The 25457-nt window shown below is 57.9% G+C and overlaps 3 protein-coding genes across 6 annotated transcripts; 1 reads left to right on the plus strand and 2 right to left on the minus strand.

Annotated features, from left to right (window-relative positions):
- The first annotated feature begins 1673 nt into the window (after positions 1 to 1673).
- On the plus strand, positions 1674 to 6400 carry LOC120242543 (cytochrome P450 2F2-like). Its single transcript, XM_039248367.1, is given in 11 exon segments — positions 1674 to 1688; positions 2794 to 2907; positions 3541 to 3703; positions 4138 to 4287; positions 4538 to 4698; positions 5049 to 5222; positions 5312 to 5453; positions 5547 to 5684; positions 5687 to 5712; positions 5921 to 6062; positions 6160 to 6400. Coding segments are annotated over 11 exon segments (1407 nt in total). The 3' UTR covers positions 6342 to 6400.
- Positions 6401 to 6466: 66 nt separating this feature from the next.
- On the minus strand, positions 6467 to 15285 carry EGLN2 (egl-9 family hypoxia inducible factor 2). 2 transcript variants are annotated; one of them, XM_039246275.1, is made up of 6 exons: positions 15204 to 15285; positions 13099 to 14171; positions 8218 to 8337; positions 7640 to 7776; positions 7358 to 7425; positions 6467 to 7084 (listed from the first exon to the last, which is right to left on the minus strand). In XM_039246275.1, the coding sequence occupies exons 2-6, from the start codon at positions 13933 to 13935 to the stop codon at positions 7029 to 7031; spliced, it is 1218 nt and encodes a 405-aa protein (XP_039102206.1). In that variant the 5' UTR covers positions 13936 to 14171; positions 15204 to 15285; the 3' UTR covers positions 6467 to 7028. The 2 variants fall into 2 exon arrangements, with proteins under 2 accessions (XP_039102206.1, XP_039102214.1); XM_039246283.1 differs by lacking the exon at positions 15204 to 15285 and adding an exon at positions 14884 to 14960.
- A 1450-nt stretch (positions 15286 to 16735) lies between these two features.
- Positions 16736 to 25391, minus strand: RAB4B (RAB4B, member RAS oncogene family). 3 transcript variants are annotated; one of them, XM_039249178.1, is made up of 8 exons: positions 25213 to 25386; positions 23974 to 24054; positions 23593 to 23707; positions 22212 to 22274; positions 21961 to 22115; positions 20898 to 20993; positions 20672 to 20802; positions 16736 to 17120 (listed from the first exon to the last, which is right to left on the minus strand). In XM_039249178.1, the coding sequence occupies exons 1-7, from the start codon at positions 25226 to 25228 to the stop codon at positions 20687 to 20689; spliced, it is 642 nt and encodes a 213-aa protein (XP_039105109.1). In that variant the 5' UTR covers positions 25229 to 25386; the 3' UTR covers positions 16736 to 17120; positions 20672 to 20686. The 3 variants fall into 3 exon arrangements, with proteins under 3 accessions (XP_039105109.1, XP_039105121.1, XP_039105112.1); XM_039249190.1 differs by lacking the exon at positions 16736 to 17120 and adding an exon at positions 20253 to 20441 and having other exon boundaries at positions 25213 to 25391; XM_039249181.1 differs by lacking the exon at positions 16736 to 17120 and adding an exon at positions 20253 to 20504 and having other exon boundaries at positions 25213 to 25391.
- Between the last annotated feature and the right edge of the window lie 66 nt (positions 25392 to 25457).

The raw sequence follows: 25457 nt of genomic DNA on the forward strand, positions 1-25457 counted from the left end.
AAGGGGGAAAGGAGGCACCAGGAAGCCTGAAAGCCTATTCTTTTGTCTTGCAATTTCTTTTTCTTCTTTTTTTAATTTTTTTAAATGTTTTATTTATTTTTAGGAGAGAGAGAGAGAGACAGCGTGAGCAGGGGAGGGTCAGAGAGAGAGGGAGTCACAGACTGAAACAGGCTCCGGGCTCTGAGCTGGCAGTCAGCACAGAGCCCGATGCGGGGCTCGAACCCACGAACGGCGAGATCATGACCTAAGTGAAAGTCAGACGCTTAACCGACTAAGCCACCCAGGCGCCCCACTGTCTTGCAATTTCTCCCTCTCCGGTGGGGATGGCAGGCGAGGGGCCTCCCAGCCTGGGACGGGCCTTGTTAACCTGACATCGTGCTGACAGAAGCTTTTCTCGATGAGCACACTGGCATCTTAAGCTCCATGGAACCAGATTCAGAGCGGCGGTGCCCCCTGCCCCCAGCCATGGGCGGAGGTGGATTGGGTGACCCTACCCTAAATGGAGTCTCCCCAAGGCCATCCAGAAGCTGGGACACAGCACGATCTGCTGAGACTTATAGGCGGTCCCCACACCTATAGGCGTCGGCTCCTTAATCCCCATGCTGTTCCCATCACAGGCCAACAAGACGCAGAGGTGGAGACAGAGAGGGAGACTCAGAGGTCCTGAGAAAGAAAGAGAGGGAGACAGCAGAGAGAAACACATGGAAATACTGAAAAAGAGATGGAGAGACACAGAACAGAGAGAGGGATGCAGAGACAGGAGAGATCGTGAAAACCAAAGACTAGGAGTGAGACAGAGAGACAATGGACAGATGCCCAGAGAGAAGGAAGACAAGGAGATTCTAAAACAGAGATAAGAGGGGCGCCTGGGTGGCTCAGTCGGTTGAGCCTCCGTATTCGGCTCAGGTCATGATCTCGTGGTTCGTGGGTTCAAGCCCCACGTCAGGCTCTGTGCTGACAGCTCAGAGCCTGGAGCCTGTTTCGGATTCTGTGTCACCATCTCTCTCTGTCCCTCCCCCACTCATGTTCTGTTTCTCTCTGTCTCAGTAATATAAATAAATAAATAAATAATAAATAAATAAAACAGAAATAAGAGGGGCGCCTAGGTGGCTCAGTTGGTCAAGTGTCTGACTTCGGCTCAGGTCACGATCTTGAGGTTCATGAGATCTGGCCCTGAGTCACGGTCAGTGCACAGCCTGCTTGGGATTCTCTCTCTCCTTTTCTCTCTCTGCCCCTCTCCTACTCATGCTCTGTCTCTCTCTCAAAATAAATAAATAAACACACACACACAAAGACGAGTCAGAGACAGACAAGAAAAGAGACAGTCACAAAGATTCAGCAAAAGACAGAGGCTGAGAAAAATAGAGTGAGTTAAAGACAGAGACAGAATTCAGGATACAGAGTCATGCATTCATTCAACAAACATTTACTGAGCACCCACTGTGTATTTTAACAGTGGGGATACAGAAATGAACAAATGTCAGCTCTTAGAGACCCAGAGAAAGCAGTTCATCGGAAAGCCTGACACAGTGGGATGGGGCCCGGTCAGGGGAGGGTACACCCAGCCACACCCCTGCTGTCTCTGGAGTCAGCCCCGAAAGCAGGGGCCCTGCCCCACACCCCCTGCCAGTCATCAGGTTCCTGGACAGAAAGGCCGACAGGGAGGGAGACTCATGGCTGAGGACATGGTAGGGAGATAGAGGCCGGGAGGCAGGGAAGAGGCAGATGAAGGGATGAAGCGACAAACTGGGAGGGATTATGGGGATGAACAGAAGCAGATACTGAGAGTAAAACAGAAAAAGATGAACAAAGAAACAGAACTTGAGAGTGAAGAAGACTTTGAGAGAGGAAACAAAGAGACAGAGACACTGAGACACACGCCCAGAAACAAGCCCAGTTCCAGACAGTGCACAGCCCCCACCTTCTCCCCAAGGCTGGGTCCTGTGCCAGGCACCTATCGGAAGGCTAGAGCCGGTGAGGCAAGGCCAAGGTGAGGCAGGCGCCGGGGGGGGGGGGGGGGGCTCATTCCTGAACAGTGTTTTGAGCTCTGACTCAGCCCCATCCCTAAGCCTACCCCTGGGCACCCTGTGCCCTCCAGCCCACACCCTCAAGCGTGGCCGTCCCGGCCTGGCCCCGGGGGAGGGGATGCCCAGCAAGGCTTTTGGGAAACTGGAGACATGGGGTGCGGCAGCATGGACAAAGGACATCTGGGGACATCTGGGAATGAGAGCATTGGGAATAGAGGTGGTGGGCGTTCAGGGCAAGGCACCCAGGAGTCATAAAGACAGCAGAGAAGTGCCAGGCTGTTAGGTATGTCACCAGCAGTGTTTTTAGGAGTCAGGAACATCGTTAGCAATCAGAAGTATAGAGTACAGCATTCAGGGGGTCTCGGACCTAAAGGTGGCCTGGGCATTCAGAAATGCACACCGACAGGCCAAGTAAGACGACCCAAAGGACCCAAAGGCTCGGCAGGGAGCCCCTGTTGGCCAGATGTATTGACACAGAAGATGCAAACAAAGTTGCCAAATAGGGCAGGCCGGGCTGTCACAACAGTGAGAGAGCTGGGGGGCTGGGTGGAGACCTTGGACTGGGGACTCTGCAGGATGAGCGGTCTCTGGAGACACCCACCTCTCCCCCTCCCGGTATCCGCCCCTGCTCCTCCACCCAGGACCCGAAGGGAATCACATAAAGGCAAAGGGGGGCAGGCATGGAGGATGAGGCATGATGTTCACCGGCGTCACAGCGCTGCTGCTGCTGCTGCTGCTGCTGCTGGCGCTAGCCAGGCGGGACTAGGGTGCACAGGGCACTCAGCCTCGGGGGGTCCTACCCCCCGGGCCCACGCCGCTCCCATTGCTGGGGAACTTGCTGCAGCTGGAGTCTGGACGCCTGGACCATGCACTCATGGAGGTAGCCCAGAGAGCAGGGTGGCGGGGGGCAGAGTTCTGGACTCGTGGAGGTGGGGCTGGGGGCTGGAAGTCCTGGTTCTCTGAATGATGACAGCTGAGGGCTGTGACCTATGAGTCCTGGGGACGGTCGAGGGGCCTGGAGTCCTGTGTTCCAGGAAAGGAGGAAACTAGGGGTGGAAGCTGGGAGCCCAGGCAACTGTTTGAGGGAGGAGAGGAACAGTGGGCCTGAGATCCAAGTGCCGCTGCCTCCCTCCCGCCCTAGTTCTCGGGTCCTGAGGAAGAGCCTAGTGTGGGAAGTCAGATCGGGGATGGGGGGCGGGGGGGGGGAGTGCAGAGAGGTCTGCTCTCCTGGTTCAGGGTGGGGAGGGGAGCACCGAAGGCCCAGACGCCTAGTTCTGAGGATGCAAAGGGCTCCAGACCTGGTCTTCCAGATCTTGAGGGAAGAGAGGGGCTGGGGATCCTGGGCTCCTGTGGATGAAGCAGGAGGTGGGGATCTGAGCTCCTCGGCCAGGAACGAGGGGCTGAAATGGGGATTCCTGGGTCCGAAGCTAGAGAGAGATGGGGTCGGGGCTCTGTGGTGGAAGAGGGGGTCAAGAGTCCCGACCGGGACCCGCTGAGCACCGGCTCTGCGCAGCTTTCTGGCCGCTGGGGCCCGGTGTTCACAGTGTGGCTGGGCCGGCGCCCTGCAGTGGTTCTGTGCGGCTACTCGGCGCTGCGGGACGCGTTAGTGCTGCAGGCGGATGCCTTCTCCGGCCGTGGGGCCATGCCTGTGTTTGAACGCTTCACTCGCGGAAACGGTGAGTCCCCGGCGGCCGCGGCGGCGGCAGCGGCGGCGGAAGTGCTGGCCGGGACCACCCAGTTCGAGCGATTTAAAGGGCTGGACCGGGGAAATGGGGCGGTGCCTAATAGAATGAAGGCCAATGAAGGCAAACAGCAAGACGGTGGGGAGGAGCTAAAAGGGACCGAATGGGAGAGCGGGACTGGCTCTCGTGCAGCCAATAGAAGAGAAGAGCCTAAGAGTCAAAGCCAAAGAGATCAGGCACTGGTAAGGCATCGAGACCAGTAGAGGTGAAGCCAATGTGCGGATAGGACCGAGAAAGCGGGGTCTGCAGCCGGGAGGCCTGGGAAGCCGCAGAGTGAAGGGTGGCGAGGAAGCCGACTCCAAGACTGGACGCTTCAGGACGGGGAGCGGTCAACTCCCCGAGCCGCCCCTTCTCTGCCCCACCTCCAGGCATCGTGTTTTCTAACGGGCAGCGCTGGCTGACGCTACGAAATTTTGCACTGGGAGCACTTAAGGAGTTCGGGCTGGGAACGCGGACCATAGAGGAGCGCATCTTGGAGGAGGCGGCTTGTCCGCTTCGCGAATTCCAAGCTACCATTGGTGCGGCCCGGTCGGGAAAGGAGAGGGACCTTTTGTGGATGTGACCAAATGATGAAGAAAGGGTTGGTGGGGCACCTGGCTGGCTCAGTCAGTAGAGTGTGGGACTCTAGACCTCGGTATGTTTCAGCACCGTGTTGGGTGTAGAGATTTCTTTAAAAAGGAGGTGGGACACGGGAAGGCATTTGTAGTGGAGTGAAGTCAGTAAGCAAAGCCACCGCATTAAGACCCCGTCCTGTTCCCACCTCCCCAGGAGTGCCGTTTGACCCCCGGAGGCTACTAGATAATGCCGTATCTAATGTAATCTGTTCGGTGGTCTTTGGGAACCGCTATGGCTATAAGGACCCCGAGTTCCTGAGGCTCCTGGACCTCTTCAATGACAACTTTCGCATCATGAGTTCCAGATGGGGTGAGGTGAGAGGGCCCACCCCAGTCCCTTCCTCCCACGCGGAACCTATGCCAAGCCCCGATTACGTACACTTTGCCTCCATTGGATCATTAGATTGAGAGTCTTAGAATCTTGGAAGGGAAGAGTTCTAGAACTTAGAACTTCAAAGTCCTAGTGCAAGGGCACCTGGGTGGTTCAGTATGTCAAGTGTCCAACTCTTGATCTCAGCTCAGGTCTTGATCTCAGCGCCATGAGTTCAAGTTCCGAGTTGGGCTCTAGGCTGGGAATGAAGCCCACTTAACAAAAAGAGCAAAGTCCCGGTGCAATTTCCCACAGTGGTCTTGCTCAAGGTCCAGCTGCCATCTTGTCCCCCCAGATGTACATTTTCCCCTCCCTCCTTGACTGGCTCCCGGGTCCGCACCACCGAATCTTTCAAAACTTCACGGAGCTTCAGGTCTTCATCTCTGAGCAAATCCAGCAGCACCAACAGACGCGGCAGCCTGGGGAGCCCCGCGATTTCATCGATTGCTTCCTCGATCAGATGGAGAAGGTACACACAGACCCCCATTACCCTAAGTTCTACCCACGCCGCCCCCAAGAGGTGCCAGACACGTGGCACCCACCCATCTCTGTACGCAGGAACAGAAAGACCCGGAGAGCCATTTCCGCGAGGAGACGTTGGTGATGACCACACACAATCTTTTCTTTGGGGGCACTGAGACCACAAGCACCACTCTGCGCTTTGGGCTCCTTATTCTGATGAAGTACCCTGAGGTGGCGGGTCCGTGAGCTGGAAAGCCTGGGATGAGGGGCCAGGACTTGGGGACGGCTGGGGGTCGGGGCACACGCAGCTCACGCCTTCCGCCCACCCCAGCCAAAGTGCAGGCCGAGCTGGCCGCCGTGGTAGGTCAGACGCGCATGCCGAGGCTGGAGGACCGCGAGCGCCTGCCCTACACCAACGCCGTGCTGCACGAGATCCAGCGCTTCACCAGCGTGCTGCCACTAGGGACGCCCGCCTGCGTGGCTACTTTCTGCCTAAGGTACCCACGGAGCACAGGGATTCCGCGTGGGGCCCCACAGCGCCTAGAACCTACATCATCAGACCTGAGCGTGTGCGATTCTGAGTCAACAAAGCCGTGGGAGCAGAAGGCCCACCTTCCCAGAGGCTTCTACGTGGGGTCTTGGATGGATGAAAGGCTGTGGCTAACCAAGTCTGCAGGGTAATAATCCCTGTGTCCCCCCACCCAGGGCACCTTTGTGATTCCTCTCCTTATGTCTTCACACCGGGATCCCACCCAATTCAAGGACCCAGACTGCTTCAACCCCACCAACTTCCTGGACGACAAGGGCAAGTTCCAGAGCAAAGATGCCTTCATGCCCTTTGCCCCAGGTGTGGGCCAGGAAGGGAGGGGACAAGCCTGGGCAGCGTCCCCCTCCCCCCCCAGCCGCACGGTTCACATCCAGCATCCCCATCCCCGTGTCCTCAGGCAAGCGGATGTGCCTGGGTGCAGGCCTGGCGCGGTCCGAGCTCTTCCTCTTCCTCACCGCCATCCTGCAGCGGTTCTGCCTGCTCCCTGCGGGGAGCCCCGGCGGCATCGACCTCACCCCACAGTACACCGGCCTGGGCAACATCCCTCCAGTCTTCCAGCTCCGCCTGGTGGCCCGCTGAGGCCAGGCTCAGCTGGCCTCGGCTCGCTGGCTCGCACACTTCCTTACCTGCCTTGCTCAGTAAAGGCCCTGAATTGCAAACAGACAGGTCTCCTTACCAGTAAGAAGGAGTGCAAGAGTCAGAGGTTTGCAGCTCTGAGGTAAACTTTAATTTCTTGGCTGACAGGACTTTTCACGCCCATGCTCCTCCCAGCACCTCTTTTGCCCACGTAGTGGCAGCCTAGTCCAAAAGGTGCCGTGGCCACAGCGGTTGGGGAGTCACTTCACATTCCAGGCTGGAGGAGTTGGGGCGGGGGGGGCTTGGAGATACTCCCTCCTCCCCAACAAACCTTTGCCAGCATTAGGCCATGACATCCCCACCCCTAATCCTGCATCCTGGTCTCCACGTCTGAGCGCGAGCAGACACGGCAAGCCACAGGCCCCCAGCTCCAGGGACGGTAGTTCCCAACGCTGGCCCCTGCCCAGGTCACAGCCCCAGCCGCCATCAAAGGGCAGCAGAGGTCTCTCCTCCTCCTCGGTCCTCAGCGTCAGACGGAGCCCTCCACACCAAGCAGGACAGAGGCCAAGGCGGAAGCAGCAGCGGTGGCAGAAAAGGAGCAGGCACCAAGACCGGCGGTGCGGGGCCAGCGGCTCTCCCGAAGTCAGGGCAAGCGTGCAGGGTCTGTCCGTGCAGCTCTGGCGCTGGCCGCTAGGTGGGCGTAGTCGGCTGTGAGACAGGTACTTGCACACCTTTCTGCCCAGATGCTGGGAGTAAGAGGGGAAGAGGGGAGTCATCATGGAAGGGACAGAGGCCAAGAAGAACCGGGGAAGATGGGAGGAGAGGACCAGAAGAAATGGGGCTCACGCTGGGGGTGCCAGGAAAGTGGGCTGTCCAGAGAAGATGGGCAGAGGGGAGAAAAAATGAGTCATAAAATTTAGTTAGGAGATTGACAAGGTCAATCATGGGACTTGAGGCCTTGTGAGGCACATGGAACAGTAAGGGTTTGAGGGAGGGGATGCCGTTTGGGAAGCAGGTACCTAGCTGATACTTGTCTTTGGCTGCTGCCCGCTCCTTGGCATCAAAATACCAGACAGTGATGGCGTACCTGGGGACCAGAGCAGCCCCAAAGGGCAGTAAGAGATTACTCTTCTTCAGTTTCAGCCACCATATCCAGTGACACTAAAGTGCACCCTTCTGAGCCTGTTCCCACCTAGGCCCCTCCAGGCACCGCGCCACTCCCTGGCCACTCCCGGGGTCTGACAAGTCGTGGCGGCACAGAACAGCCCACCTGAGCACATCCCCACAAGCATGGGTCATACCTGGTGGCATAGGCTGGTTTCACCTCATGGGGGTTCCGCCGATCAGACCAGAAAATGAGCAACCGATCAAAGAGTGGCTCGATGTTGGCCACCACAGGCCGGCCCTCGGGGAAGATCTGCAGCAGGCCGCCATGCACCTGAGGGCAGGCCGCGGATGAGGCAGGAGGCTGGTGGGCCCAGCCCCAAGCCTCAGCCTTGCCCTGCCCTGCCCTCTGGAGCCTACCAAGGGGACGTGGCAGGGACACACATCACTCCCTCCCACCACTCAGGTTCTTACAGTGAAGGACAGCCCAGAGTCTGCCTCACCTTGGAGCCTGGCAGGAAATAAAGACAGGAAACGGGATGGGGGGGTGGGGGGGGACAGGGCAGACAGCACCATTCACCAAAGGCGGGGGGGGGGGGGGCGCGTGCTGCCACCGCATGGTCAGCTGGAGAGGAGGAGGTGCGATTTCCCAGGAAAAGCCAGCCTGCAGGCCAACGGGCCGGCCCCGCTGTGCACTAAGAGGAACGGGAGGCTGCCAGAAGTGGAGCTGGAGCGGCAAATGGAGCAGATGCAGCCGCCTCACCCTCACCCCTACCTTGACGTCCCAGTTCTGATTCAGGTAATAGATACAGGTGACGCAGCGGCCATCGCCATGGGGATTGTCAACATGCCTCACGTACCCCAGCCCGTTGCCTGGGTAACACGCCACCATGGCCTGGCAGAGACAGATGGAGGTGGGTTTACTGGGGCTAGGCAGGGATATTTGGAGACGCAGCCGTTGCCTCCTCTTTCCCACCCCTCCGTGCCCCTTGTCTGTGCCCGGACTCCTCTGAGCTCCAGCCCCCAGACTTTCTTCTACCACCATCCACCAGAAACCTCAGCTCTTGGGCCTGAATAACTCACTTTCCCCACACACATGTTCAGAGCCTGGCACCCAGATAGGGCTCAATAAGCAACTGAAAGTTTTACTTTTTAAAGATAACCTGACCCCGCTCCCCCACCCCAGACCTTGCAGTGGGCTAAAACCCATTTACATGTTTTCTGGTATGGAAGAAGGTGGCCTCAGTGCTCTATACCACGGGTTCTTGACCCTGGCTTCAGAGTGCAATCACCTGGGATGCAGATGCCCAGGCCCATCTCCAAGGTTCTGAAAGGTGGAGCCTGGAAATTTTAAAGGTTCCCCAAGCAATTCTAATGTACAGCAATGCAGAGGGCTGCTGCCCGGTGACTACAAAGAACCCCCACCGGGTTGTGTTTCCTACGCATATGATAAGGTACCCAAGCCCTGAGTGTAACTAGGACCTGAGATCTAACCCCCACTCCAAGGATGACCCGCTTGAGTAGCCCCTGACAGTCTCATCCCTTAACAGGCCTCATCTGTAATAAAAACCCTCTGTTTACAGCCCTCTGATCTCTGACCCCCACACACCTAACAGAACTCACTCCAGGTCGTGGCTTCAGTGTGTACAGGTCTGGCCACAGGGTCTGACCTCCTCCTGCTGGTGGGTGCCGTCCCCCTGGCCAGCCTTGACCACGTGGAGGCCTAGGCCCTGGCCGCTCGGGGTGCCTGTTTCTCTCATTAGGGAGCTGACAGAAACATTCCTGCAGACCTAACTCCCAGGTTCAAGTCCCAGTGCTGCCACACCAGCTGTAACATCAAGCGAGAGACTTCACTTCCCTGTCTCAGGTCCCTCGTCCATGAAACGGAGCTGATAAACTACCTCACAGGTGGTTGTGGGAAGCCAACAAGACAAATGTCTGGGCAGACGCCAAGCAAGAGGCCTATCACACGCAGAGCCAAAGCACAGACAGAAACGACACTAAAACAAAAAATGAAGTCCCTATCCTCCCCTTTGCCCAAAGCCACTTGGAAGGACTGCACAGGACAAACGGGGAGCACTGGCAGGCAGCCCCTCCAGCTCCTTGGACCATCTGTCTCGACGCCTTGACCCCACATTGGTGCCAGGCCAGAGACGGGCAGCTGATGCATCCACCACCACTCAGCCACACCTGTGGGCCACAGCCCTGAGATAAACATTCCCGATCGAGAAGATTGGCACCTGCTGCCAAAACAGGAGACTCGCCTAGCACTCTGGGGCGGGGCAGGCCAGGCCGACTCGATCCTCAGCCTTCTCCGACACGGCCGTGCCAGGGCTCAGCCCAGCACCAAGGAGCGCTGCGTTAAACACGTGGACCCGCAACCGCGCAGCGCCTGCCCTGGGGAGGGGTGGCCAGGAGGCCCTTGGCTGGGTCAGGCCACCCAGCAGGGGAGAGCCATGCTTCTCTCTGGCAGCCCCAGGGCAAGACCCTGGCCCCCACAACCCCGGGTTCAGAAAAACCTTCTCTGCACTGCTCACTCCCTGCAAACGGGCCAGTGCTCTGAGCAACCACCGACTAGGAGGAAAGGAGGTGACCGTACCCAGGTGGCCTGCCTCCAGTGGATCACTGATTAGGGATGGGCGAGCCCTCCCCAGAGAGGATCCTAGCAGAGATTTTGCTGGTTCTGCCCAAGGACAGGGTGGAGAAGAGAGTCCAGTGCCGCAGCCTCTTTCCCACGATCCATCCCCACAGCAAGAGGCCCTTTTCTCCAGCTCTTCACTGCTCAAATCCCCTCAAGACCCCAAGAAAATACAAAACATAAATTTTGTATTTTCACAGCCTCAGCCTCCAAGGCCACCCATCTCGTCTACTGTCCCCATCACGTCTACTGTCCCCATCACGCTGCTCCAGCACCTCAGGCCTCCTCACTGCTCTCTGAGCAGGCCAAGCTCAGCCACCAGGCCTCTGCACCTGCTTGGAACACACTTCCTCTGGCCCTCCCTATTATTCACATCTCAGGTCCAAGAGCACCTTGAGTATCCAGATGCAGGCACCTGGGGCCGATCTTCCATTCTACCTCCTCAATGTGAAATCAGCACAGGTCCTTGTTTACCTAGAACTGGCCCGACAGGCAGGCCCACAGAAGCCTCTGGGGCCGAGCTGGTCTCCCTAGCGCCCAGGCGGTAACTGCTGACTGAAAACACTCCTCTTGGGTCTCAGGGATTCCAACCTGTCCGGCACTGCACACCCTCACACAGGTCTCCCCCCATGCACGCAGGGACGGCGTCTATATTCTGGCATGGAACGGGAGTGGTGCATGAAGGCTGGGCACAGAAACAGGCCCTTTAAACTCCCACCAATCCCCCCACTGACACACACCATGGCCCCAGAGAGGCATCTACTTCCTGCTCCCACAAGGGAAGGGACAACAAGCAGAGTGGCATGGAAGTCTGCTCCTCGCCCTCCCATCTCAGGGAAGGGGCAGCTCCTATCAGCACCAGGAGACTAAAGAATTAAGGGCTACTGGTGACAGTGTGCCAAAAGCCCCAACACACACACACACACACACACACACACACGTCAGAAACTGGAGCCTGAGCCAGCTCCACCTCTAAACTGCTCTTAAAGGAGCTTGGGCAAGCCAAGCCAGCCAGGCCCTCCCTGTGGTCCTGTATGGTAGTCCTTAATGCCTATGGGAGTCAACTCTCTCCCCTCTGCAGGGTCAACTGAGCAGAGTCTAGACAAAGTTGGGAGAACAAAGCATAAGAGCTCTGCTCAAGAACAACCAATAGATGGGGCGCCTGGGTGGCTCAGTTGGTTACGCGTCCCACTTCAATTCAGAACATGATCTCGCGGTTCCTGAGTTTGTGCCCCACATCAGGCTCTGTGCTGACACTCAGCCTAGAGCCTGCTTTGAGTTCTGTGTCCCCCTCTCTCTGCCCCTCCCCTGCTCACGCTCTCTCAAAAATAAACATCCAAAAAAAAAAAAAAAAAGACCAATAAACAAACTGTTGCTGGCGCTGCCCACACTGGTGATCTGTGCCCCCAGCACCTCTGTGGCCACCCACCTCAGCGCCCTCTTATTCCAGAGCCTGGGGAGGGAGGCCAGATGTTGCCTTTTGAAGGTAGGGAAGCCTGGAGTCGCTATCTCACTGGGACAAGGTGAGAGGAACTCCAGGGACTGGGTTGGCTCCTCCCCTCCCTTCTCAGTCAATAGAAGTCACCCAAGACTTCAACACCCAACACCCCCAGCCCCCAATCTCAGCCAGGGCCCGGTCCCCAACCACATCAAGAGCGACAAAGAAAAAGAAATCTGTTCCCTCTACTTTCCTCTCCTCTCCTAAGACTGTCAAAGACTCGCTGGGGACTTAACGGATTTTCCTATCCTGTGGAGGAGCAAACAGGCTCGGGGAAGCAGGCTGCTCTGGGCCACTCAGCTCTCACGGCCTCCCCCCACACTCCCTCCTGTGAGGACGGGCGACCTGGGCGGAAGGTGCTGAACACCTTGTGGCCAGGGAGACTCCCACTCACCTCTCCTGCGTCGTAGGAGCAGAGCCCCAGAAAGGCCTCCTCTGGCTCCCCAGCTATCAGGTGAGGGAGGAGGAGAGACGGAGGACGGGAGGACAAGTTCTAGCCGGGTGGGGAGGGTGCTGGCTGCGGCCCGGAGGGAGCCTGGGTCCCTGAGCCAGCTGCAGCTGGTGACAGAAGCTGCACAGAGGCAGGACCCAGGATGGGACCAGATGAAAGAGGGAGACATCAGCCTCATGCCCGCGGGGAAGCAAGCAGCCCCGCCACCGGCCAGGCACCACTGGTGTGAAGCAGACGCTCCCTACGAGGGCTTGCCCAGGAGGGCCCTGTGGACCGGCGGCTTCTGCAGAGCTCCTGACCCTACGTTCCTGAATGGGCCGCCAGAGGGGCTGACCGCCTATCAACTCTACAAACGAACATTTTTCTTAAAAGAAGGTCCGTGTGTGGTTCTGGCAGGTGTCCCCAAAAAAAAAAAAAAAAAAAAAAAAAAAAAGATTAACGACAACTACTCTAAAACAAGAAAACAGTACCAAGAGACATGAAACAGAGAATCAAGAAAGCAGATCAGGGCCGAGACGAACAAAGTGATGGATAAACGAGACAGAAAGGATGCAGGGGAGGGTCCAGGATGCGGAAGCACAGGAAAGGTGGAGGGTAGGACCCCCATGTCCCAGGCCAGCACACAGGCCCCACTGCCACCCTCAAGCAGCTGTCCTCGCCACAGATGCCACTGTATGGCACAGGGGGTAAAATGGAGTCCAGCGCCAGGCACAGCAGGCGGCACCTCCTCCCTCAGCCTGGCACTGGCTTCACCACTGCCACCCTCCCCACTGTCTCCTGGTTCTCCTGCCTGGAAGACAGAACAGACAGACCAGAGACAGACAACAGGATGAATTCGACAGAACAGGAGACAGGGATAGAGGAAAAAACAGAGAAGTGAGCAAAGAGAAAGTGCATGGACCCCCAAAGCCCCCACAGGGAGGCAGAACCCAAAGCGAACTCCAACACCAACGCTCGCCGCACTGGAGCAGCCTAGACCCTTCTGTGAGCCCAGAAGCCAGCCTCCAAGCGCACAGGCACCCGAAGAAGCAGCACTGCCCCGCCCCCAATGAGGCCCTTGCAGCCTTACCTTGGTGCGCCCGTTGATGACGTAGCCACCCAGGCGCCCAGCACAGTGGCGAATGACAGCATCCACGTGGGCCATGAGGACCCCAATGCTCCGGCAGCCCGGCTCGTGGCCTTCCACCCAGGTGATCTGGTCCCCGCGGATGCTGCGAGGCGGGATAGCCCGCTGGCTCACCAGCTGCCCGTCACGCAGGCGCCCGCTCCGCTTCAGAGCCTCCACCTCGGCCAGCACACAGCCACCCAACGCCGCCCCCAGGAAGCTGTCCTTGACACAGATGCCGTAGTACCGCATGCAGGGCACGATATAGTCCAGGGCCAGGCGCTCGGGCGCGGCGGGCAGCACCTCCTCCCTCAGCCCCGCGCTGGCCTCGCCACGGCCACTGCTGCGGCCCAGGCCGCCCTCCCCTTCGGCCTCCGCCTCCCGGTTCTCCTGCCTGGCCCAGGACCGCTTGCTGGGCGCAGGGGCGTCCCCACCATCCTCTGCCCACTTCCGTTTGGGGGCCTCAGGCCGGGCGCCCTGGGCCGCCAGTCGCTGGCACCCCTTGGTGACCAGGGCTGCAGCGCCCTCGCTCTGCAGCGGCCGCAGCTCACCGCCATCCTGCCCGCCTAAGCCCTCCCGCAGGGGGCTGGCTGTGGTGGAAGTGGCTGTGACCCTGGGGGTCCCGCTCCCCGCCGAGGCCTCACCAGGCGCTCCCGGTCGGTGGTAAGAGGGTAGCAGGGGGCAAGGCAGGTAACTCTCCACCCCCATCCTGGCCCGGCCAGGCTCCAAGGGCTCTGACGCAGGACCCGGCAACTGAGGGGCAGCGTGACTCAGGGGCTGCGGCTGGCACGGGCTGTCCATGGCAGCGGCGTCTTCATCCCCCGGGCATGGAGGGCACGGCCCGGGCCCATGGTGCCACCCTCCTCCGCCTCCGCCTCCTCCACTTGATGCAGCCGGGGGCCGGGACGGCTGAGCCTGGCGTGGGGCAGGGTGAGGCGGGGCAGGCAGCAGAGGCTCCTCTTGCGCCCTGGGGGTGCTCGCTGGTCCCCAAGTCCTCTGCCGCCCCTAGGGGCTTGGGAAAGGAACCGTCAGGGTGGCTGAAGGGGAAGAAAGAAAAAAGAGAATATGATAAGAGCCAAAGGCAGTCCCGATGGGGTAGCAGTGAGGAGTGCCAGGGATGGTGGAGAGGAAGACAGACTTAGCTAGGGAGACCCCCGTCCCCAAACTTCAGGCCAAGTGGGGGAGAAGAGCATGGGAATTTCGAGGCGGGGGAGGGGGGATCACGGAGAAAGGAGGCAGCGAGGGAGGAAAGGAGTGAGACTGGGGAGATGACCCAGAGACACGGGGCTGCGGGAGGGCATCCTCGGACACAGAGACAGAAAACAGAACGGAGGGAGAGAGCCTGGAGTAGAAAAGGGGTGGTGGGGCACCGGGGAGCGCGAGAGTTGGAAACAAATAGCCAAGGGGGGGGCTCTGCCTGGGGATTCCGGGGACACACGGCAGGAACGCGAGGCTCCACACACAGAGCAAACAGGGGCGTCCAGAGACAAAGAGAATGGGGGGTCCCGAGACGGAAAAGCCGACCGGGGAGAAGCCGGGAGGGCGAGCGCGAGACGGCCGCCTTGAACGGGCCGCAGGGGTCGACCTAAGCCCAACAGAGGAAGCCAGCCGGCGGCTGACACACACCCAGACGGAAGGGAGGGCCTAAGACAGACAGACAGACGGAAGGCACCCGCGGGAGGAGGGCCCACCGCGACAGGGGGAAGAGCGGGGGAGGGGACAGGACGAGAGAAGGCGGCCCCTCCCAACCCCCTTCGGTGCGGGCCTCCCGGCTCGGGGCGCCGCGGGCGACGGAGGCCCGGTGCAGGGACTGCTCGGACTCCGGGTTCCCCCCAACTCCCAATCGGCCGGCGTGCGCTCTCCGCTCCCCCCCACCCCCCCGCAACGGTCCGCACTCAACGTGCCCGGCGCGTTCCCTCCCCCACGCCCTACCCCCACCCTTCCCTTCCCAGGGTCGCCGCGCTCCGCCACGCCGGGCCGGCACGCGCCCCCACACCTCGCCCGGCTCGCGCCCGCGCCCCGGCTCGCGCGCCTTCTCCGCCCCGCTCCCTTCCTCGCGCTCCCCTCACCGAGCTTTTTCCTCCGGCCTCGGCGCCGTCGTTTGTGCCAGCCGCCCAGCGCCGCACAGCGCGCCATACCCCGCCCCCACCTCCCGCGACGCTCCGCCCCCGCCTCGCCCGGTGGGCACGTGACCTCGCCCACCGAGGAGACGGTACGTGCGCAGGCGTGAGCCGCGGGGGGTGGAGCAAGGAAGTTCAGAACACTCTCCTGGAGATAGGGGAAATGGGTCGGCCGCCAACGCGAGGCTCATTTGCATACTGCACCCCGCCCCTTTTGCGCGGGAGGAGGAAGGGGTTACAAGGGCTGGATCAGGGAAAGGGGGGAGGGCTCTGCGGGTAGGTCGCGCAACGCGGGAGGGGCATGTAAATAAGATTGTTTACATAGGCCTGCCCACCCCCTCAGAGCCCGGGCCGGAAAAAGACGAGAAAGACGCGTAGACGGGTCGGACGGTGCATGCAAATGATGTTATTTACATGGGCAGCCCCGCCTCCTCACGGCCCAAGAATAGAGATGTGATAAATGTCTGCGCAGTTAGTTGGGAAATGTATGTAAATGCGCACATTAGTAATTTACTTAAGTATCATCTATAACGGAGAGAAAGAAGCGCGGAACGCCCCTGAGGGAATATGATCTGCTCCATCCTGCCTCTTCGGGACAGTTGTGGGAATCCGAATAAAGCAACCTGGGAAAGCTATGCAAAGACATTTGTCTAACAGCCTAGGGTCTCTGAACATTTTGGGCAACCCTGCCTAGAAGGACTATACACATGAGGTTATTTAAATACCCTGCCCTCTTCCACCATCACCAGGGCAGGGATGGGGGGGAGGGTCTGGGGCTCAGGCCTGCCCCCTGAGTGGGTTAGTGCTGACTTGGGGATGGCCGACAAGTTGTGAGTGTCCTGAGGGGGCTGCACCTGTCCCTGGCAGAGCACGCGCGGGTTTTGTCAGCTCACCAGGACTCGGAGAGATATACACCAGTCTCAAGTATGCACGAGTCAGGGTTACACAAGGGCACATACCCAGGGGCATACTCAGGGTTCACGGTCACATGCAGGCCACACCTAGACAAACACCTCAGGGGCACACAGACACAGTCACACACGCAACAGCCAGACACTGCCTGGAACTTTAAAGCATCAAACATGAATAGGTTTCACCTACAGACCTGGAAGTTCATTCCCCGGCCTTGGTGCCAAGTATCACTGGCCTCATGGATACAATCACCTGAGGACACAAAGCAGTCACGAGCAACAGTGTCACACACAATCAGCACATATTCCTATAGCTACCATCACACACTCATCACACCCATCACAAACACAAGGACATCGGCACTACACAGGCGGGCCTCCAGCGCGTCTTGTCACACCGAGTGCGGTTAGGAACCCTTGTCATAGCAAACATCTGAGTCATGGTGTACCCCCACACCGTGTCCAACCCAGACACACGACCCCCAAACGCCAGGCCACGTGGTTCTTCCATCAGGGACCTCTTCTGTCTCCCCTCCCTCCCCATCACCCCAAAATAACGGAGGCCAAGACACGGGTGTAAACAATGCTTTATGGAGGTGGAGTAGGGACTGGACAGGCCTCCAGGCAATAAATAACACGTACTCGCAATGGCAGGGCCAGGCGGGGAGCTGGGGCCAAATGCCCTGGTCTCAGGCTTTGGGAACGCTTAAGAGTATGGTTAGGGGTTCAGGGGGGACAGGGGTTAGCCAAGACAGAGGAAGCAGCAGCAGGTACGGATTCCCCCTTCCCCCGTGGCTCAGTCTTGCCCCTCAGCCAGGCCCCACCAGGCCAGGGAAAGGAGGGACAGGTGGCAGGGCAGCTTCTCTGGGGCCAGGACAGGTGAGGGGCTCCGCCTCCCAGGGCCCGGAGCTGGGCCCCAGCCAGAGAGCAGGGCTGGTCCTGGAGAACAGGTGAGCTGAAAGAAAAGTGTGTGGTGAACTAGAGGGATCCTCGGTCTGCCCAGCCGGTGTCTCTGCCTCATTTCTGGGTATCTTCCTGGCCCCCTACCTGTGTCTGTCTGCCCATACCTTTCTCTTTCTCCCAGAGTTCCTACATTTTCTGATTTTCTATTTCTCATCTGCAGGCAATTTGGGGCTATCTCTCTGAAGGGACTTGTATCTCCCTGTTTGTCTCAGAGAGCTGACCTCTTGAGTCTATAGGTATCTAAATTTCGCTTGCACCCATTTATATCTCTGTGCCCCTCCTGGATCGCCCTGGCTCATTCCACTGTTTTCCAAACTGAAGAGCTGCATTTGGTTAGTGGTTGTTGCTTCAGCTACAGAGAGCATTACCTGGGAGCTTCTAGAAATCCAGAATTCACTTCAGAGTCTCTGGAGTGAGGCCCAGGCACCAGTAGCTTTTTAAACAAACTTTTTTTAACGTTTATTTATTTTTGAGACAGAGGGAGCCACAGCACGAGCAGGGGAGGGGCAGAGAGAGAGGGAGACCCAGAATCCGAAACAGGCTCTGAGCTGTCAACACAGAGCCCGATGTGGGGCTCGAACCCACGAACCGTGAGATCATGACCTGAGCCAAAGTCGGACGCCCAACCGACTGAGCCACCCAGGTGCCCCCATCAGTAGCTTTTAAAGCTCTCCAGGCGATTTCAATGTGCGGCACTGCATGAGTGGGTTGGGAAATCAGTTTGGTGGCCCTTGGACAATTTGTCAGTAAAACAATAAAACAGAATAGACACCATCAGAGTGCATTGTGTATAACAGGAATATTCATCCACAGTGACTTCAAACAGATTGGTGGGTGTCAGGGGCTGGGGGGATTGGGGAGTAACTGCCTAACCAGCATGGGGTTTCCCTGGGGTAACGAAAATGTTTCGGAACGAGACAGAGGGGGTGGTTGCACAGCTTTGTAAATGGACTGAGTGCCGCCGAATGGTGCGCTACAAGGGCTAAATCTATGTCATGTGAATTTCACTTCAATCAAAACATAAAAACACAAAACATTAGTGCTAGGGAAGTATGTTTCAGTCTTATGTGTGCGTGTGACTGTATTCGATCAAAGTATAAAACAGATTTCTTCCTGCAGACTGCAGTCAGTAACATTTGAAAAAGCACTCTTATTACATTTGATTCACTGCAGGTAAACACTGAAACGGACGCTATACTGAGCCCTCAGGCGAAGGATACACACCCATCCATTCCTACACAGCCTGACTCTAAAATGGATAGTAAAAAGACAAATCATACACAGCCCTCATTTATCGAGTCTCCCTTAAGTGTCAGGCCCTGATCTAAGGACTTTACATGAATTGATGTGATTAATCATCACAATACCTACGTGAGGTAGACACTGTTATTAGCTGCAATTTACAGGTGAGGAAACTAAGTCCCGGAGACGTTAAATAATTTGCCCAGTGTCACAGAGGTAGGACATGACAAAGTCAGTTTAAACACAGGACACCTGGCTGGGGGATCTCTGATCTGTCACCTCCTTCCCTTGTCAGATGGGGGAGACAATCATGAATACTACTGATCAAGGGTTCGGAACTGAATGCTTTAAAAAGTAGGCGGCAGGGGCGCCTGGGTGGCTTAGTCGGTTAAGCGTCCGACTTTCACTTAGGTCATGATCTCGCGGTTCGTGGGTTCGAGCCCCGCGTCGGGCTCTGTGTTGACTGCCAGCTCAGAGCCTGGAGCCTGTTTCAGCCTGTGACTCCCTCTCTCTCTGACCCTCCCCTGCTCACGCTGTCTCTCTCTCTCTCCTAAAAATAAATAAAAAACATTAAAAAAAAAAAAAAAAAGTAGGCGGCAGTTGTGAGGCCACCCAGCCAGAGGCAGTGACCCCATCCATCTGGGAAGCTGATAAAAGTGTCCTGCGGGAAAAGTCGTTGTAGCAGAGAGCAGACGATGAGTGGCAGATGGCATAAGAAAGGAGGCTGAAGGGCAGACAGGCATGCCTAACCGAGGCACAGACGATCCAGAGGCAAGGCAGGGGAAGACTTTTCTGCCCCAAACACTCACTCACCCTTGATGCCTCTCTTTCAAATGCCATGTCCACTCATCAAGAAATTATGTTGGCTCTGCCTTCAAAGTATATCCAAGGTCTGAGCACATTCCCCCCACAGCCACCCAGGAGCTGCCAATAGCGGGAGGCGGGGTGGGGCGTGAAACGGGAGAATTGGCCAGACACACACCCTCCCAAAGAGGTGGGGATGGGTCCTGATCCTGTAGGATCCTGCAAGCCTGGCAAGGAGTTGGGACCAACCATATGGGGAGTGAGGCTTCCTGGAGGAGGGGGAGGCGGGAAGAGGTGGTGTTGCTGGCAGTGAGGCTGCGGTGGGCCGGGGGCTGGGGACAGGTGTGAGTTGAGGCAGGGGAGGCTGGCAGGGGCAGACACCGGGCTGAGAGCTTCAGTTCGGTCCCAAGAACCCTGGGAGCCATGGGGGGTTTTAAACAGGGGAGGGACAGGATCAGATCTGTGCTTTAGAAAGACCCAGGGGCTACCTCCAGAGGGTACAAGACTAGAGACAGGGACCAGGGAGGATAGGAAGCTATCCACATCTCAGTCCCTCCTCCTGACCAACCCTGGTCCTGTCCACCATCTTCTCTCACCTTGACTTTGCTGTAGCCTCCTCACTGGTCTCTGAACAACAACCCCCACCCACCCCCATCTCTCCCCTATATGCAGCCAGAGGGACCCTGGGAAGACCTGAATCAGGTCCTGTTCCTTCTCTGCTCAGAGCCCTCCTGTGGCTCCCAACCCATCCAGGATATAACACAGAGCCTCCTCAAGGACAACAAAGCCCTACCTGATGATCTGCTTCCCCTGACCCCTGACCTCATCTTCTACTTTACCTCTCCCACCCCCCAATACACACACATACTCCACTCCAGCCACACTGGCCTCCACAGACTTCCTCATCCAAGCCAGGCATGACCATACCTCAGGGCCTTTGCATAGGCTGTTCTTGCTGCCTAGAATGCTCTTCTCCCATGGACCCATATGACCCCATCCTTCTCCTCCTTCAGGGCCGTGCTCAAATGTCACCTCCTCAGTCAGGGCTTTCCCGCATCGTCATAAAAAACTCCACTCCTCACCTCCCCACACCTTCCTTGCTTTATTTTTCTCCATAGCTCTTATCTCCTTAACTACAATACCATTTCCTTTTGTGTCTTGGTTATTGGCTGTCTCCTCCCCAGAGCAGGTTGGCCCCACGAGGGCAGGGATTCTGCAGCCCGCTGCTCAAACAGGACGTGGCACACAGTAGACACTCGATAAATATCTGCCAAATGGGTGGGTCAGAGATCCAGGGCAGCGAGGTGGTGGCGAGATGGAAAGGACGTCCCTGAGGTCAGGATGGCAGCTCCTTTCACTGGACTATTCTTGCATCTCTGTTTTCTCACTCTGTTTCTCTTGTCACCTCTCCTTTTCTGTGTCTCTGTCTCTGCTCCATATCACACTCCCCCCTTGCCAGGACACCACCCCTGCCGTCCCCAGGCCCCAGGCTCCCACCTGGCTCCGGACGTCTCAGCAGCCGCAGGGCTGAGGGGCCACGGCCTGGGCACTCCGAGGCTGCCGCAGCTGGCGGAGGGACGCGTCCCCGTACTGAATGCCTGAGCCCATCCTCTCAGGGTCAAGCTCACCTGGGGGGTAGGGGAGGGATCAAGATGGGTCCCCTGGAGGCCCCCAGGCCCTGCCTTCTGCTCCCACTCCTACTCCGGGCAGCCCGGGGTCTCACCTGAGTCAATCTTGTTCAGAATGGTGCGGGCACACTTCAGGAATGCCTCCTCCACGTTCTCACCCGTGAGGGCGCTAGTCTCCAGGAACATTAGTTCTAGGGGACAGGGCCTAGGTCAGGCCCCAGCCTCCCTGTGACTCTGACGTGCCACCTCTCATTCTGCCCTCACGTCGGGCTTCTGCTGCCCTGCTGTGAAGGGCCACCATCCCAGGTTCCTGCCTCCATACCTCTTCCTCTAGAAAGTTCTCTCTGACCTCCCGGCGTGGATCGGGCGCCCCACCCTGGGCTCTCACAGCCCCCTGTGTCTCTCCCTCCCAGTCCTGACCTCTCTGGGCTGTCACTATCTGCAAAGGGCCGTGTCCCCATTCCCCACCCACTAGCGGTGAGCCCACAAGAGCTGGGCCCAGGGTGTCTTTCACACTATGTCCCCAGCACCATCTAGGGCAGGCCCAGGACCACCACAGGCCATGTGGCAAGGCTGCACAGAGAGTAAGGGCCAGGACTCAAACCCACGTCTTTCTGATGAAAGACATCCTCCAAGCCTGGAGGTTACAAACTGGAGAAAACGGACAGGCCCTCAGCCAGTAGATATTTGGCCCACACGAAGTTTTCAAGTGAATTTATACTTGCACACCTTTTGCTGTGGCTTTCGGTCCTGGCCACGCCCCCTAATGCTGGTGGCCTCCTAACCTGGGGTCTATCTTGTCCTATCTCCCTCATTCATACAACAGGCCCGTCCCCTCAGGCCATCGGATTGCAACCCCCACGTTACACCACTACCCTGCACCGGCAGAAACCCAGCCACATCCGGGCACTGCAGCGGGCTCTCCATGGGCCAAACCCCTTTAGTCATCATGTACTATGTGAGGCAGAAACGCTGGGACTCCCACTTGCCAGATGAGGGAACAGGACCAGAGTGGTCGCGTAGCGCACGTGTGGCAACACTTGAATTTGAACCCACACCTCTAAATCTCTACGTTCCTCCTACTTTGCACAGCCACTGACGGTCCCTGCTCCTCTGCCGAGCCCCCCTCCCCCACTGGCCCACCACAGGGCCCCTCACCGTTCTCCTGGGCAAAGCGGGAGGCCTCCAGGAAAGTGACCTCGCGCTCTGGGTCCAGGTCCTTCTTGTTGCCACAGAGGATGACCACGATGTTGGGGCTGGCCAGAGTGCGGGCGTCCGTCAGCCAGGCGGCCAGCGAGTTGTAGGTCTCCCGGCTATGGAGAAGGGAGAGAGGAGGGAGGGGGCAGGGCACAGGACAGGGGCCCTGCCGGGGCCCTCCCTGCCCCACCCTCTCCTCTCCCTGCACCCACCTGGTGATGTCATACACCAGCAGGGCTCCAGCCGCGCCTCGGTAGTAACTCCGTGTCACCGACCTGTGGGGCCAGGGGGACCCAGTCACTCCCGAGGCTGGGGTCTGCCCTGAGATTGCCCCCCTCTGCAGAGAGAGACTGGTGGTTCGGACACCCCCCTTCACTGCTGGCCCATCCCCCAAAAGCTGGCGGTGTGGTCTGGTCTCGCCACAGTTCCCTTCTCTCTGTCTCCCTCCATCTCTGTCTCCTTTAGCTGTCTGTCTGTCCCTGTCTTCCTGTGTGTCCTCACCGGTCTGTGTCTTCCTGTCCATCTCTCGTGTGTGTGTGTGTGTGCGTGTGTGTGTGTGTGTGTGTGTGTGTGTGTGTGTCTCTGTCTCTCTGGCTCTGTTTCTCTCACCCTTGCTCTTGATTTCTCATGCATTCATTCACTCCTCTCCCCTCTGCCCAGTCCTGGCCAAGTGCTCTGCAACTACATCTGCTTGTCCCTCTCCCGCTGCATCTCAGAAAGGCCCCCTTCCCAGTGTGGCTGACTGTCTGCACCTCCTGGTCAGCCCCATCTGGGTCCCTCTGGAATTCAGGCAATCATTCCCTGAGCGTTCAGTGAGCACTTACTGCAAACCCAGCGCAAGCCGCACACCCTTCGCCCCCCCATCTGCCTCTCTCACACGGTGGATCTGTGCACTAACTTAGCAGCGGCGATGTGCTGGCCCCAGACCCTCACTTCCCCATGGACTGGATTCCTCATGTGCCTCCTCTGTCTCCATTTCTCAGACTCAGAGTTTCTACACATCTCCCACCTTTTCTGCAGCCATTTCCTGAAGACACACTGTGCGCCCCACCTTCCTCTCTCTACACTCTGGCTCTGCCTGTCCCACCCTCCCTGTCTCTGGCTCTGACCTGTTTCTCTTTGTGTCTCGTTATCGCCCTGATCTTGCTCTTCTGCACAGTCTTCCGTCTCTCTCTCTCTGTCCCTTTCTGAGTGTGTGTCTCTCTTTCCAGTTTCCCTTTCTCTTTCAATCTCTCTCTTTCTATCTTTACCCCTTGCCCCCACCCCAAGAGCCTCTCCCGGGGTACTGGTGTCCATCCCTCCAGCCACATGGGTCTATCTATCACCGTCTCTCTAGGGTCTGTTGGTCTGTCCCTCCACTTGGCTTCTTTTTCAACGTCATTTTCTCTCGCTGTCTCTGCTCTCTTTCTAAGACACTTGCCCTCTCTGGCTAGAGGTAACTACTCAGTCTCTGTCTCTCTCCCTCAACCTTGCCCGCCCTCTCAAAGTCTCCTTAATCCTGTCGTTATCTCCCAGTGACTCTGCACAGCACCCTCCCTCATTTTCTTTCCTCTGTCCTCTGCCCCACCTCCCGTGGGAGCCCAGCCCACCTACCGAAACCGCTCCTGGCCGGCTGTGTCCCAAATCTGGAGCTTCACAGTCTTCCCACCCACGTTGACCACCCGAGATCCAAACTCCACGCCGATTGTGTGGTTGGAGTCCTGTTTGACTGGGAGCGAGAGGGAGAGAAGAGGCAGTGCAGGGGCTCAGAAGATTCCCTGTCCTCCAAGGCCTCCTTGGCCTGTACAAAGCCATTCTTGTTGCTTTGCGGGGGTGACTGAGGCTCACGGAGGGTCTAGCAAAGAATACAAACCAAGGCCAGGACCAGGCAGCCAGCACTGGAACTGTACCTCTGGCCAGCCCCGCCCCTGCCCCAGCCCACGCCACACCCATGCCCACAGTTCAGTGATCCCGGGACCGCTTCCAGAAACTCACACTTATTCTCAATGAACTGATGAAGGAGACATGATTTGCCGGTTCCTGCGCTGCCGATCACCAGGAATTTGAAGAGGAAGTCTGAGCAGGTGGAGTCAAAATCAGGGAGAGGATGATACAGGGCAAAAGATGGAAACCAAGAGCCAGTCACAGTTACAAGGAGACAGACACAGGCAGAAACAGAGCAATGGGTAACAGCGGTAACAGATTAATTCTTATAGAGAGCTTACCACATACCAGGCACAGTTCTAAAGTTCATTACTTACATCAATGGCTACCTTTATAATGTCAGAAAAACTCTATGAGGGACGTATACTAACAGTCATCCCCATCTTCAAGATGAGGAAACTGAGGCCAGAAAGGTTAACTGACTTGCCCAAGATCCCACAACTAGGCAGAACTCGGATTCAAACCCAGGTCAACTGGGTCCAGAGTTCAAAGTCTTAGCTATTATGTTATGAAAGCCATCTTGAAATCCTCCCCTTCACTTCACTTCCTTTCATTCTCTCATTCACTCTACTCTAGCCTCTGGGCTTCAGTCTATTCCCTGAAAATGGCAAGCTGGTTCCCACCTCAGGCTCTTTGCACTTGTTCCCAATGCTTTTTTTTTTGTTGAAAGAATGTAGCTCCTTCTGACTCTTAAACCAGTGCTCTTTCTACTGCACCCTCTCCTCCCACCTCCAATATCTCCCTTCATCCGGATTTTCCAATTCTCAGCCCCTCCTTCCCTCCTTCTGCCCAAGGCCCTGCCCATATTCTCAAGTTTAAGCCCCACCCCTCGCCGCTAGTCCCTCCCCTCCTCCTAATTCAAGGACAACTCATCCGCAACCTCACTCCAGACCTCTCAGGCCAGAGCAGTCCCAGGGTCCACATCCTCCCCTCAGGATTCTCCCAGCCCACTAGGCTCGACCCCTGCCATTCAGTCAGCCCCACCCCATCCACTCAGGCTCCGCCCCGACGCATTAAGACCCACCCTTTCTCTCAAAGCCTGCGCAGATCCATCAGGACCGGCTCCCTCAAATCCCGCCCCAGATCTATTTAACCCACACACCAGACCCTAGGCTCCGCCCAAATAGATGGAGCTCAGCCTCAGACCCACTAAGCCCCTCCCAGTATCCACTAGGCCCTGCCCCATACCAGACCCCGCCCCCTGCCCCATAAGGCCCCGCCCCATTCCCCAAAGGCCGCATCCTCCCTGGGCCCAGACCCCAGACTCTGGCTTCGGCCCACCACCCTCACCGTAGGTCTCGGCCATGACTTGGTCGCGGCCGCTTGGGGCCGCAATATGGCGCCGCGGCCGCGCCTCCTCCTCGGCTGGCAGCCGCTCCACTCCGGCTGCAGCCCCGGCTCCTTCCTACTCCCGGGGCCGGCGCCGCCACTTCCGCCTCCACCCCCCTACGGCGCGACCCGCTAGGGCTGCGGGATACCAGGCCACGCTGCCCAAAGGCAGCGATTGGCGAACTCGAAGGCCAGGAGGCGAGGCA

Source organism: Hyaena hyaena, unplaced genomic scaffold, assembly GCF_003009895.1.
Source record: "Hyaena hyaena isolate Hyena2069 unplaced genomic scaffold, ASM300989v1 scaffold_9, whole genome shotgun sequence".
Lineage (NCBI taxonomy): Eukaryota > Metazoa > Chordata > Mammalia > Carnivora > Hyaenidae > Hyaena > Hyaena hyaena.